General features: G+C 37.4%; 1 protein-coding gene and 1 pseudogene across 1 annotated transcript; both read left to right on the top strand.

Moving 5' to 3' along the window:
* The first annotated feature begins 9,290 nt into the window (after positions 1–9,290).
* On the top strand, positions 9,291–10,668 carry LOC107777150 (lysine histidine transporter 1-like; annotated as a pseudogene).
* A 777-nt stretch (positions 10,669–11,445) lies between these two features.
* Positions 11,446–13,012, top strand: LOC107777146 (phosphoserine aminotransferase 2, chloroplastic-like). Its single transcript, XM_016597132.2, has one exon. It carries the CDS (start codon positions 11,533–11,535, stop codon positions 12,844–12,846), a length of 1,314 nt encoding a protein of 437 aa, XP_016452618.2. The 5' UTR covers positions 11,446–11,532; the 3' UTR covers positions 12,847–13,012.
* The last annotated feature ends 1,929 nt before the right edge of the window (positions 13,013–14,941 follow it).

Below are 14,941 nucleotides of genomic sequence, written 5' to 3'. Positions count from 1 at the left end.
GCAAATAAAATCTTTTAAAAAAAAGAATATATATTTTTATTTCTGAAAAGAGACTAAGGAAATATTTATGCATTTTTTTTTCATTTTTCATTCATTTTTTTTAAAGAAAAATTCCGATGAGGTTTTGACATTACTTGGACATTGGTTTTATTTCTCCAAAAATAAGTAATTATTTCCCTACCCTACTATTCTTTTTTTTTTTTTTGAAAATTTTTCGGAAACCGGTCAGCATGCAGATCCGAAGCGAATAGATGCGCAAAACAAACGGGATGCAGCAGGATGGTCTTTTCATTTCAGGCTGCCTGCCCTAGACAGACCCAACCCCTGTGTTGAGTCCCCTATGTCGAATGCAACATGATGCAGATAAGCGTTCCTACTAGGGATCCGGCATGAGGTTTCGTTATACTAGGTTTATAACCTGGGTATATGTTCTAGACTGTGTACCCGAGCGGACAACTCGAGTCGAGGAGGGGGCAACTTACCGGGAACCAAAAGGCCGTCCGGCTTCGTAACTTATCCGTCCTCTTTCATATTTCGGGTATTGACACTAATAGAATAGGGAGCCTTGACCAGCGAGCTTCTTCCCGGAGGTAAGAAGAGAAGGGTTTCAGCACAGTTTATATATAGTTCAAATAATATCAAAGCGGTAAAAGCATCATTTAGCACATTGAGCCCAAACATATAACAAAATCAGATAAAACCAAATATAACAATTTATCTAAGCTCGAATTTCTAACCCTGAACCAGTGGTTCTGGGTTATCCCCAGCAGAGTCGCCAGAGCTGTCACACCTCTTTTTTCCGTACCCGCGAGGGTACAAGGGAGTTTTTTCCAATTAAAGGACAATCGAAAGAGGATTTATTTGTTTATTTCAGAGTCGCCACTTGGGAGATTTAGGGTGTCCCAAGTCACCAATTTTAATCCCGAATCGAGGAAAATAATGACTCCATATTACAGTCTGCGTACCAGAAATCCGGATAAGGAATTTTGTTAACCCGGGAGAAGGTGTTAGGCATTCCCGAGTTCCGTGGTTCTAGCACGGTCGCTCAACTGTCATATTCGGCTTGATTATCTGATTTTATGCAAGTATGAACTTATGTGCAAATTTTAACTTTTTACCGCTTTCATAATTATTATCATTATTTTTACGAGGAATTGCAACGTCGTGAAAACATATCTCGAACCACGTTATATCAATGTACACGTGGTTGTTGACATATCTCGACTCGGTTGAGATTTGGATTTGGGTCACATAAATGTGCACCCGAGCTAAGGAAAATAAATTATTAAAGGCGCGCTTAAAGCAACTAGCGTATTGTTATTTTGGGGAAGGCCATGAAATTCGCTAAACGACCTATCCCGAATTCTAAGTATTTTAATATATATACATTTAGAGGACCCCGCACTTTGTACATTTTTTGTTTGTCGAGGCTCGTCTCATTCCTTATAAAAAACAAAAGAATTTTGCAACGTCATGGAAATGCATCTCAGACCACGCCACAATCAATGTACCCGTGATTAGAGACACATTTCGATTCCGTTGAGATTTGGATTTGGATCACATAAATGTGCACCCGAGTTTAAGGAGATAACATTATTAAATACGCGCTTAAAGAGACTATCGCGTTATTATTCTGAGAGGGCCGTGAGATTTGCTAAACGACCCGTCCTGGAAACTGAATGCTTCGATATATACATTTAACGAGGGCCCCACAGCTGGTGAGTTTTTTATTTGTCGAGGCTCATCTCGTCTTTATTTTAAAAGGATATCCTATAGCAGCTACGTTTCTTGTCGCGTTTGTCTCTACTAATCGAAAGCAGAAATAGCCCTAGTTAATTACATGCTTGTCGGTTATTTACAGCAGGATTCCGAATACTTTTACAAAATTCAGAAACAGGGCCACGCCTACGGACACGCGATCGAATCTCATGGGCCCAAACCCAGCTTGTGCGAGGTTGGCCAAGCCTGGGCCACTGACTTTCTGACGAGGTCCTGCTTGGTCCATTTCAACTTGGGCTCGACCTTCATGAGGTTGAGACCGTAAACTTGTGTTCTTTGTTCTTAAGATGTGGTTTATCAATTATAATAAGGCAGTTTATCAAAAGGGAAGGAGGTTTAACTAATGATGGATAGTTTTATGCATTAATGGACATGCTAATCACAGACATAGCTCATTTCTGAGCTGTAGCCTATTATACTGTCAAACCTTTTATCTGTCAACCTACACACATAATAAAATATCAAGTTACCCTACCATTGGCATTTGCTATATATGAGAGCTAACTCAAGTATCCAAACAGAAATGTAAAACTACTATACATTCCGTGATATTCAGTATACAAGCTACTTCTAAAAATGAACAATCTTCAACTCTTCTCTTTTTGTATTCATGCTCAACTTTCAAGTTACATGGACAGTATTAATCGTGTACCTGGTATAGCAAAGCAAAAGAAGAAGGATAATGACCAGTTGAGTAGTATGCAACAAACACAGCAACAACAGATAAACAGCATCAACACAGCAACAAACAACCAGCCACAATGATGAAGCTCACAAGTGGTCGAGCAATAAACAAGCAATCCCAGAAACAGAATGGTGAACCAACAGAAAACCAGGGTATTCTATGTAACAGCACCAGCAGTTCAACAATCACAAACAGCTCGGCAAATAACCAACAACAATTAGCAAAGATAGCTTGACCAATTTGAACTCTTATGCAGTTTTCAGACAGTACTCATTCACAGTATTCTGAAATTTCTTTCTGTTTTTCCCTCTCTGAAGAATAAAAGTGTCTAGCCCCTTTCTTAACTAGAAACAACTCTATTTATAACTGAACGAGAACCCCTAAGGGCTGCCTAGAACTTCACAGCCCCCAGGTCTGCCCATCCCCTTCATTTCCCCATGCCTGTTTTAATACTCTAATCAAGAGTCATGGGTGTATTAAAGTATTCATTTTGAACCCATGCCTTGATGTTTTGTTCCCCATTGTCTTTAGTTTAATCCTAATTCAGTACCCTATTTGTCAGCTCACTTAAACTAATTATTTCTGTTCTTTTTAACACCCAAATTACCCTTGTTAAACCCTGATTATTACTGTCCTAAACCATTGCAGCATCAGGGCATTTTGAACTTCTGAAAGTTCAAATTCAAAACTGCCCTAGCTTGAGTCTTTTAGTTGTTTATAATGCAGTTACAAACTATTTTCAAACAATGTCAAGCAATCAATTAACAACAACAGGTTCGTTCACTCATGTGAAGTTGTACGAATTAGAATATTTGAACCTTCAGTTATAGGAAACTAATCGACGACATTTATCAAGTCGACCACACTAATTATAACAAGGCATAATCAATCGATTAAATAAACAATACGTACGGGGTCCTGAATAACTTCAGACAACATTGCACAATACTGGGAGGCCATATGAATTATTTATGCGACGACTAATCTAATCGAACATGTATATCACAGAGTATATTCCAATATGCACAAAAAATAATCGACCAAATAAAAGGCCTTACAAAGAAGGAATAAATTGGAATGAAAATACCAGAAATACCAAATAATCACAACAGAACATGCTAACAAACTAAATCAGTACTCAAATAAAACATAAAAGAAAAGGGAAAACTTACTGTGGAAGCTTAACCAAGAACGGACCAGACCTGAACCAGTTTTGACCATTTGAGGCCGAACAAACTTTAATCGGGGTGTTCTCGACCGAGAACACCTTGATTAAAGCCTATCAGGTCCCAAAATCCCCATGAAACTGACCGGATTCCCCAGGTTCTTGTGTTCCATAGTTTGAATCTTCAGATTTGGGATTTTAGGATTTGTGGGTAGATTCGGACCAAACCAAGCTTGGTTTGGTCACGAGGGAGGACAGGGGGTTGTCCAGTGTGAATTTGGGTTGGCTTGGTGTAGATCGGGGTTTGGTCTCGAATCTTCAAATCAAGATTCGAGACGAAGGAGTGTGATTCGAGGTACATGGTTGGTGGATTCGTGTTCAGGGTGGTTGGATGTATCGGAGGTGTTGTTTTGGCAGTCACCGGCATCCTTGCCGCCGACTTTACAGTGAAGGTGAAGGGTGGTGGCTAGGGTTTAGGATTTTAGGGTTGGGCTCTTGGGGACGATGGAACCGGGGGGTGTTTGGATAGGGGGCGTGGGGTGTGATGGAGGGTTTATATACGGAAGGGGAAGATAGATCAGGGCCGTTAGATCAAGTGATCTCAACGGCTTGGATCTACTGGTGAGTGACAGGACGAGGGTCGTTTGGTATGGGAACGAGGTCGTTTTGGTTTAAGTGAGGGGTTGGGTTGACCGGGTAAGGGGGATGGACCGGGTCATGTTACATGGATCTGGGGTATGATCCTGGCCGTTGGATTGGACTGGTTGGAACGGCTGAGATGAACCGTCCCTGAAACAACGTAGTTTTGGGGTTGAACTACGTCGTTTTGGTGGCCTGAGGATAGGTCTTGGGCTGCTTCTGGGCCTCAAAATTTTTGAAACAAATAGGCCCAATCCGATTTTCTAAATAATTTGCACTCTTTTCTTTTGTTTTCTAATTTTAAAATACAACTAAATTAAAATGAATTTAAAACACCCATTAATCAACACTTAACACAATTATCACACACATATTAAAAAATTTTAAATGGTTAAATCACAGCCTAGAATAAAATATGCATATTTTTGGGAATTTTCTTTTAATGACCGAATTATGGCTCAAATACATGGCATACATATTTTGTATTTTGTTCGATAAAATTCAATGAAAAATGGACAGAAACACAAATGACTACCAGCGCATCTCACGTAAAAATTGTACCGCGATGCCATTTATTATTATTTTTTGATTTCTTTTGGAGTGATTGTTCGTGGAGCAAAAATCACGTGCTTACACATATAAATCTGCTTACAAAAATACAGCCTATCCACACATATAACTACAAAACACCACAAGACATCTACATATATAAACATTATCTACAAAAATGCAGGAAGAAAAAAGTAACTACAACTCTGTTTCAAAATTTAAAAGCTAACGACAATATAACTACAAAACGACTACAAAATAACTACAATTATAAACTGTAGAAAATCACAACTACAAATAATCTACAAAATTAAGACAACTAATCTACAATTTACCAAAACACTTAAAACAGAGATTTTTACATCCAAAACAAAACTAAAAAACTGAAAACGAAAATAATAAATATTTACCTTCACCAAATTTTTTTTCTGAACCAATTTTGGGAGTTTTTTGGACTGTTTCTTCGTTTTTTGTTTTGAGGAAGTAGGAGACCACTTGGGTTTTTTAACTGTTGGAATTTTAGGGACATCTTCAACAAAGTCGTCATCTACACATACCTCTTTCCCCTTTCTTTTGAGTTGTTTGCCGCCAGTTGTAGCACTTACTCCAACATCTACATCGTGCATTTGCTTTGTTCTCATCTCAGCGCGGATTTGTCTAGGAGATGAACTGTGAGTAGTAGGTTCTATTGCATGTGTAGATTTTACTTATTTTTGTGGTGATTTTGGTGTTAAAACACCCAAATCGAAAGAGGGGATATCACATACTGTAGATTTTTTAGGTATTTTTTGGGAGATTTGATGTTCTTCATGGTTTAACTTCAACTTGACTAAAGATTTGAACGAAATTTTTAGAATGATAACTTCAATATTTGGTGAATTTAAATGGAGAATAATGAAGAATGTGGGTAGCTTTTGTTCTGTAAAGAAGAAAACAGACGCTAAACGTGGGGGAGTGAAGGGTAAAGGTAAAACATGGGGAGGGGGGGTTGAGCTGAAAGGAAAGAGAAACGTGGGAATATACGGTCTTATAATTATGCCTCATATAAATGCCCCATTAATTATATCCCTGTTTTAAATTATGATATATAAATGGTAATTTAGTATACTAAATGTAATTATCTCTAACCTTAAACATTGAGGGTAATAAGATTTCATATGTGGCATAGGAAGGTAAGCGAATCTAGGGTGTTATTATTGGGTTTTCGTAACCCAGTAACTTTTGTATACAACAATTTTTGTATAAATATTGTATTTTTACTAAGAAATCTATTAAAAATTTATAAATATTTAATTGTGAATCCAATTATTATTGTATATTAATTTAAAATTACGATAAACTTTAAATTCTGAATCCGTCTGTCCTGACGAGAAAGTCCGTTTTTCCCTAACGTCCTTACAAAACTACGAGAAAGTCGGAACCTCCAATTGAAGGTACCATTTGATTTGCATAAATTATTAGTAGGGGACTGACGAAATTGAATGAATTTCATTCCCTATTTTATTCACATGGTACAAAATATGGTGCCGTTAAGATTCTTCTTTTCTTTATGTGAAATTTATCAAAATATTAATCAATCAAAATTTGGAACTCAATAAGTGTCACCAATCAAAAAATACCGTAACTTTTGGCATTTCGAAAACTTATTCTGAAAACATTTTTTAATAGACTCATAAAAGAATGGTTGAGATTATGAAATGGAACATAATTTTACTACAAGCTTTTCATCGTAATTGACCATTTCCTTTCTTCTTCTTTTTTTTCCCATTCCACAGACTAACAGAAAGGAAACGACACAAGGGATTTGGGTCGTCAAATGAGATAAAATAAATTATTATTGGAGAGGACAAGTATTTTGGTTGAAAGATAAAAAGAAAAGGAGACCAATCGCCAATAAAACACTAGAGGAGTGGCGCAAAAGCATATGCCAATTGCCCAAATTGCTGCTACTCTTTGACGTATTATACCCTCTTTGGTCAAGCTTCCCCAAACCTAGAATCATCTTCTTTTCTTTTATTTTAAAAAAAGTTTTTCTTCTTCAAAGTTGAAGTCTTTGGCCAAGCTTTTGGAAGAAAAAAAAAGTATTTTTGAGGAGATGCAAAAACAATTTTTGAAAAGCAGAAAAAAATAGTTTTTCTCAAAAATCACTTTTGAGAAAAATACACTTACAAGTAGTTTTTAAAAGCTTAGCCAAACACTAATTGCTGCTCAGAAGTATTTTTTAAATTAATTAATTAAACACAAACTGATTCTCATCAAAAATACTTTTGAGAAAAAACACTTCTCAAAATAAGTTAATTTTTACCGCTTGGCCAAACAAGTTATTAGTCACCAACCTCACTAATACGACATCGAACTTGAGTCCTTACACTTTTTTTTAAATCCTTCACCAACCTTTGGGGCCCTGTGACCAAATACATCCTGTGTCTAAATCACAGACAGTATACAAATTCAATTAAAATGGAGTGACTAAATAATGAATCATTATTTAATTCGACTAAAGGTTCCTCAAATCAAAACGAATTGAGTTAGCTTAGGCTAAAAAATTAGTTGTAACTCAACATGTTGAACTCAAAAACTATTTTTTCATTTGTTTTTTTTTTAAATATATCTGTTTAATTAGCAAACCAAACTGAATTCATCGAATTCTTTTTCATTCTTCGACAAAGTTTTTTTTTTTAAAATCAATTGAAGCTACATCCAAATTGATCCAACTTTTCCATCTTATTAGGATGTTGGTGGAACAATACAGGAATAGGAAAAAAAATTTACACGTGGTATCTATTGATATGACAAGGTCCTTAAGGAGCTTTTTTTTAAAGGTGCTTGGAGGTAAAAAGGCGTTCCGGTAGCATACATTAGGGTGATTAAGGACATGTATGATGGATCTAAGACTTAAGTTAGGATAATGGGAGGAGACTTAGAGCATTTTTCGGTGGTTATGGGGCTACACCAAGGATCCGCGCTCAAACCATTCTTATTTGCACTGGCAATGGACACACTGAACCACCATATTCAAGAGAATGTGCCGTGGTGTATGTTATTTGCTGATGATATAGTTTTGATTGATGAGACCCGATGAGGTGCTGACGAGAAATTAGAGATTTGGAGACAGACCCTTGAAGTCTAAAGGTTTCAAGTTGAGTAGGACAAAGACAGAATATTTGGAGTGCAAGTTCAGCAATGCGAATGGGAAGCGGACATGGATGTTAGGCTGGATTCACGAGTCATCTCCGAGAGAGGAAGTTTCAAATATCTTGGGTCGGTTATCTAAGGAAATGGGGAGATCGACGAGAATGTCACACACCATATAGGGGCAGAGTGATGAAATGAAGGTTGGTATCTAGCGTCCTGTGTAACAAGAAGGTGCCACCGGAACTTAAAGGTAAGTTCTATAGAGCGATGGTTAGACTGGCCATGTTATATGGGGTAGAGTGTTGGCCGGTTAAAAAATTTCATGTTCAGAAGATGAAAGTAGCAGAAATGAGGATGTTGAGACGGGTTGTGGGCACACTAGGTTGGATAAGATTAGGAATAAAGATATACGGGCGAAGGTGGGCGTGGCTCCTCTAGAAGACAAAATGCGAGAAACGAGGCTCAGATGGTTCGGGCACGTGCAGAGAACACGCCTAGATGCCCCGATGAGGAGGTGCAAGCGGTTGACCTTGGCGGGTTTGAGGAGAGATAGAGGACGGCCTAAGAAGTATTGGAGAGAGGTGATCAGGCAGGACATGGAGCGTCTCCAGCTTACTGAGGACATGACCTTTGATAGAAAGGTGTGGAATGAATATTAGAGTTGTAGGTTAGAAGGTAGCTTAGTATTTACCTACTCCGTACGGGGTATTAGGCTAGTTTGTTAGTGTTTTGTTTTCGTATGCTAGTATTACATGTTGTGTTCTTATTATTTTTCCACTCCAGTTTCCTTGTATCTTGCCCTTTTTATCACTTTTTTTCATTTATTTTTATGATCATATCTTTATGGCTTCTATTAATGTCACTGTTCTATTTTCTTTTTTCATCTTTTTGTGCTGAGGGTCTATCAGAAACAACCTCTCTATACCATAGGGTAGGGGTAAGGTCTGCGTACACACTACCCTTCCCAAACCCCACTTCTGAGATTACACTAGATTGTTGTTGTTGTTGTTGTAATTGAAGCTACATCCAAATTTATCAAACTTTTAAATGATTTTACTTGGTTGCGCCCAGATGAAAAAAAACTAAGTTGTACTCAACTTAGTGGGCGTTTGGACATAAGAATTGTAAAATTCCAAAAAAAAGTGAATCTTTTTTCAAGTAAAATGGTGTTTGAAAATTAAAGTTGTGTTTGTACATGAATATAATTAAAGTCGTGTTTGAAAACCTGTGTCATGGTTACAATTTGGGAATTCATAATCACAACTGGTTCACATCTGGCTTCATTCTTCATACCTTCCATCAAATAACTGTAAATCTTATTCATTTTTCAAGCCCTTGTAAGTTGTAACACAACAATATGGTAGCCTCTCCAGACAACAATGCGGCTGACGGAAGAACTGAAGAACAAAAGGCGATAGACGAATGGCTTCCCATTACTTCTTCTAGGAATGCAAAATTGTGGTATTCTGCATTCCACAATGTTACTGCTATGGTTGGAGCTGGTATCCTCGGTCTTCCTTATGCCATGTCAGAGCTCGGATGGGGACCTGGTGTAACAGTGATGGTGGTATCATGGGTTATAACATTATACACACTATGGCAAATGGTTGAGATACACGAAATGGTTCCAGGGAAACGTTTCGATAGATATCATGAATTGGGGCAACATGTTTTTGGTAACAAGCTCGGCTTATGGATCGTGGTGCCTCAGCAATTGGTTGTTGAAGTTGGCCTTGACATTGTTTATATGGTGACTGGAGGAAAATCATTCCAGAAAATCCATGATTTAGTCTGCAAAGATAATTGCAAAGATATCAAACTGACTTATTACATCATGATATTTGCTTCTGTCCATTTTGTGCTTTCTCATCTTCCTAACTTCAATGCCATATCTGGTGTGTCTTTGGTAGCAGCTATCATGTCCTTAAGTTACTGTACAATTGCTTGGGGGGCTTCAATTGATAAGGGTGTGCAACCAGATGTGGAATATGAATACAGGGCTGAAAACACAGGGGAAGGTATTTTCAACTTTTTCAGTGGATTGGGAGAAGTGGCATTTGCATATGCAGGTCATAATGTTGTGTTAGAAATTCAAGCTACAATCCCTTCAACAGCTGAGAAACCTTCTAAAGGACCAATGTGGAAAGGAGTTCTTGTTGCTTACATTATTGTGGCTCTTTGTTACTTCCCTGTTGCTATTATTGGCTATTGGATCTTTGGGAATTCAGTATCAGACAACATTCTTATCTCTTTGGAGAAACCTACTTGACTCATTGTCTTGGCTAATGCCTTTGTTGTTATCCACATTATTGGGAGCTATCAGTTGTATGCAATTCCGGTGTTTGACATGCTTGAGACTTACCTTGTAAAGAAACTTAAGTTCAAGCCAACTTGGTACTTGCGATTCATGACCAGAAACCTTTATGTTGCTTTCACAAAGTTTGTTGGAATCATCTTCCCTTTCTTTGGGGGAGGATTTGCTTTTGCCCCAACAACCTATTTTCTCCCTTGCATCATGTGGCTTTCAATCTACAAAACAAAGAGATAGGGTCTCTCTTGGACTACTAACTGGATTTGCATAATAGTGGGAGTAATGTTGACTGTTTTAGCACCAATTGGTGGCTTAAGAACCATCATCATACAAGCCAAGGATTACAAATTTTTCTCTTAGGCATCTGTCGTGTGGCACCTAGCTTCGGAGAAAAAGGTGATTTCTAATTAAATAGATGTGTGGTAAATCACATAGATACTTGGTCTGTGTTTTGGGCTTGTAATACATTTTCGTGTTGCTTCTTGTGTAATGTAACTATAATTAATGTTATATTACTGTCAGGAGCATTTTCAAAGTGGCATTTAGCACTTTGTTTTCTCTCTCTAATCAAACTTCAAAAATATGTATATATATAATTTTGGGTTGTTTTTGAAGTTTTATAAGTGATCTGAATGAAAATTTTGGAAAATAATTTTTTGAAGTTTTTAAAATTTTTGAAAAATTATAAAATTCATCTTCAAGTGAAAATTGAAAATTTTATGACCATTCTAAAAAAAGTAAAAAAAATTAAAAAAAAAAAGTGAATTTTTTTTATATCCAAACGGGCTCTTAATAAATTCAACTTTAGATGGGTTGGACGAATTACACATGCATGAGCTAAACTTGAAACCTTCAAATAAAGTAATAGATGCGACTAGATTTATATTAGATTAATGAGAATATTACAAAAAAGTAGGGTTATATAAACTAGATAAGTACATAAAATATACTCATTTAAAATTTCAAATGAGCGGAGAGTATTCCACAAAATATGCGTGGTTAGATTTTCACTTTTCCATTTCCCTCTTCCGTTTTTCTGACCCCAATGTAATGAAATTTTTTACAATAGTTGGCCAAAAAAAAAAAAGAATTTTTTTTCAAAATAAAAAAATTAGAACTTATCCCGAATCTACTTTATGTGAAGAAATTTTTTCTCACGTTCCCTAATATAAATAACACCAACTTTCTCCTTTTTCCTCTGCATCGCCCAACCCTCTCAAACACCAGAGCCCAAGGGAAAAGAAAAAAGCAAACAACAATCTAATACCCATGGCTATGTCAGCTGCCACCTCCCGATCTTTCCTCCTCAACAACCCCACCACCCACCAGAACCACCCAACCCTCAAATCCACCACCCATCTCGCCACCTTCCCCACCACCCATGTCCACCCTACCACCACCCTCACCTCTACCTATAAATCTATTTCCATCACCTGCTCAGCCGCCGCCACCACAACTACCCCCCTCCAAACAGCCTCATCCTCCACCTCCTCAGATCGGGTCTTCAACTTCGCTGCGGGCCCCGCCACTTTACCAGAAAACGTCCTCCAAAAAGCCCAAGCCGACCTCGTCAACTGGCGCGGCTGTGGCATGTCTGTCATGGAAATGAGCCACCGTGGTAAAGAATTCCTCTCCATTATCCAAAAAGCCGAATCAGATCTCAAAACCCTCCTTAATATCCCCGAAAACTACGCCGTTCTCTTCCTCCAAGGCGGCGCCACCACCCAATTCGCCGCCCTTCCCCTCAACCTCTGCTCACCGGACGACGCCGTCGATTACGTCGTCACCGGTTCGTGGGGTGACAAGGCATACAAGGAGGCAGTTAAATACTGCAAGCCTAACGTCATTTGGAGTGGTAAATCTGAAAAATACACCAAGATCCCGGCTTTCGATTCTCTACTACAAACCCCAGGTGCCAAGTATTTGCATATATGCGCCAATGAAACTATTCACGGAGTTGAATTCAAGGATTATCCTAAACCCATTAATGAAAATACCATTCTTGTTGCTGACATGTCATCCAATTTCTGCTCAAAGCCAGTTGATGTTAGCAAATTTGGTGTTATTTACGCTGGTGCCCAGAAAAATGTTGGTCCATCTGGAGTTACAATTGTTATAATAAGGAAAGATTTGATTGGAAATGCACAGGAAAGTACCCCTGTGATGTTGGATTACAAGATCCATGCTGAGAACAATTCATTGTATAATACACCCCCTTGTTATGGGATTTACATGTGTGGGCTTGTATTTGAAGATCTGTTAGCTCAAGGTGGATTGGTGGAAGTTGAGAAGAAGAACAAGAAAAAGGCTGAGATTTTATACAATGCTATTGATTCAAGCAATGGGTTTTTTAGGTGCCCGGTTGAGAAATCAGTGAGGTCATTGATGAATGTGCCATTTACATTGGCTAAACCAGAATTGGAGGCTGAGTTTGTGAAGGCAGCAGCTGCTGAGAAGATGGTGCAGCTGAAAGGGCATAGGTCTGTTGGAGGAATGAGGGCATCAATATACAATGCTATGCCTTTGGCTGGTGTTGAAAAGTTGGTTGCTTTCATGAAGGATTTCCAAGCTAAGCATGCTTGATTAGTATCTTGTTGTGTTATATTTTGTCTTTTATGTTTTCATTATTTTCTTTTGGTGTCTCTATGTTCTGTTGGTTTATTTGGGTTTATGAGTCAAAATGAATGATACTTAAGCATGTGTTGGTCCTAGTTTTTTAGAAATATTGAAACTATTATTAGTACTAAAAGCTTAATGGAAAAAAAGATTTTCTTTTGCTTTTTCTTTCATGGTTGAGCTGTTGGATCTTTCACTTTATGAGGAAAGATTGCACTATGATTGAACAAGTGAAGGTGAGATCTTTTCAAGATTTGCAGGGGTTGTTTTGTAGACTTGTAGGGGCAGAACAGTATGACGAATTTATTCTGTTTAATATCGGACGTGCCATGTTATTTGTTAGTGTTACTGAATCATGAGAGATCCGCACACCTTAGATTCCAGTTTTCAACTGTTGTTGACTTCTAACTTGTCGGTAGTGTAGTTGTCCCATTGATTGCTGCTTTGGGACCTGCTACCAACCTCTATATAGGTATTAGTTACTCCATCCGTTTCATACTAGACGAGGTAGTTTGATCCGACATAGAATTTAAGAAAAAAGAATTTTTTTTGAAACTTGTGGTCTTAAAGCTTAAGGGGTAAAAAGTTTGTGGTGTCATGATATTTGTGTGACTATAAAAGCTTCTCATTAAGGGTAAATGGGTAAAATAAAAGAGTTTAAAGTTGAATTATTTCCAAATTTAGAAATGTATCATTTTTTTTGGAACAGACCAAAAAAGAAAATACTTCATCTAATATGAAATAGAGGGACTAATAAGTTATGATCTAAAATAAAGATTTTCGCAAACTTGGTTAAGTGAAATTGCTAATAACACCAATAGCAAAGGGGTTGGTAGGAAGGAGTTTATAGATGAGAATATTGATGAAAGGATGATTAGCCAAGAACCGTGAATTCAGGACAAAAATTGGATCAAGCATTTTGTACGTGAAATTTTTGTATAAGCCAAGTCAAAAGAATTTGAAATCACAAACAAAAATGATGTGGGTTGAGTGGCCAGGCCCAAAGGATAGCAAGGGAGAAATGTATAGGAACTCCTTTGGTGGGTATGATTAGGTCTACGCAAGCTGATTCGAACATTGTTCATTATTGATATAATCAATGGTATCAGAGTCATCCACCACTCTCTTTACCCACCGTGCCTTGAATGTTGACGTCGGTATTGCAGTGTTCGCTCGGGGCTAGAAATGTCTAGCGCATAGTCGTCGAGGACGACGGATGCGGAGCACGGTAGTTTGTTATGGTCTATTGCAAGGAATGGAACTTGAGCCCCACATCGGTACTACAAAGTGCTGATGTGGGGTTTATATAGTTATGATCTCTTCCACCTCAATAGCTAGCTTTTGGGGTGTAGTTCTCTTTAGGTTGTATCAAAAATGAATTTCTAGGAAGTCACCCAAGTTACCTAGTTTTCTCGACACTCTAAAATGGTTTCTTTCAAAAAGGTACTCCCGAGCAAATTTAAAAGAAACTTAACTTTTCAAATTGAACCATGACTAAGGATGTGTTCTAGTGGTTAATGAAATAAATGAGAATTTTGAGTCTTAGGTTCAAACCATGACAGGTATTCCGTGGAATTAGTTGAGGTGCGCACAAGCTGGCCCGGCTACCACGGTTATAAAAAATTGTAACTTCTAGTTAGGGGTGTTCAAATTGAACCAGAAAACCGCACCAAACCGAAAACCAAACCAAACTGATTAAAAAACCCGACTAGGTTTGGTATTGAGTAAAAAAATCCGAACCAAACCGACATATAAATATATAAATTTTATTTATATTTTTAAGACTTTATAGTGAATTTTCTTTAGAAAATGTAGAAATATTTGGGATCCTCTCATGTATTAACCTTGAAAGCGTAAATTAACGAAAAATTATTGTTAGACGACTAAGAAAATAACTATCATGTGTTACTAAAAAAAAAATTCCATTAGAATATTTTAATAGATCATATGTTTGTCAATTTTTTTCCATATTTACTAAACATATATTCACTTATCAAAGTTTTATCTATAATTTTAACAAAGTAAGATTGAAATAATATTCATGTAATCCGAAAACCCGAAA

This window comes from Nicotiana tabacum, chromosome 3, assembly GCF_000715075.1.
Source record: "Nicotiana tabacum cultivar K326 chromosome 3, ASM71507v2, whole genome shotgun sequence".
NCBI classification, from domain to species: Eukaryota; Viridiplantae; Streptophyta; class Magnoliopsida; order Solanales; family Solanaceae; genus Nicotiana; species Nicotiana tabacum.
Note: the sequence above shows the minus strand (reverse complement) of the source record. Positions and strands in the feature narration are given on the sequence as shown.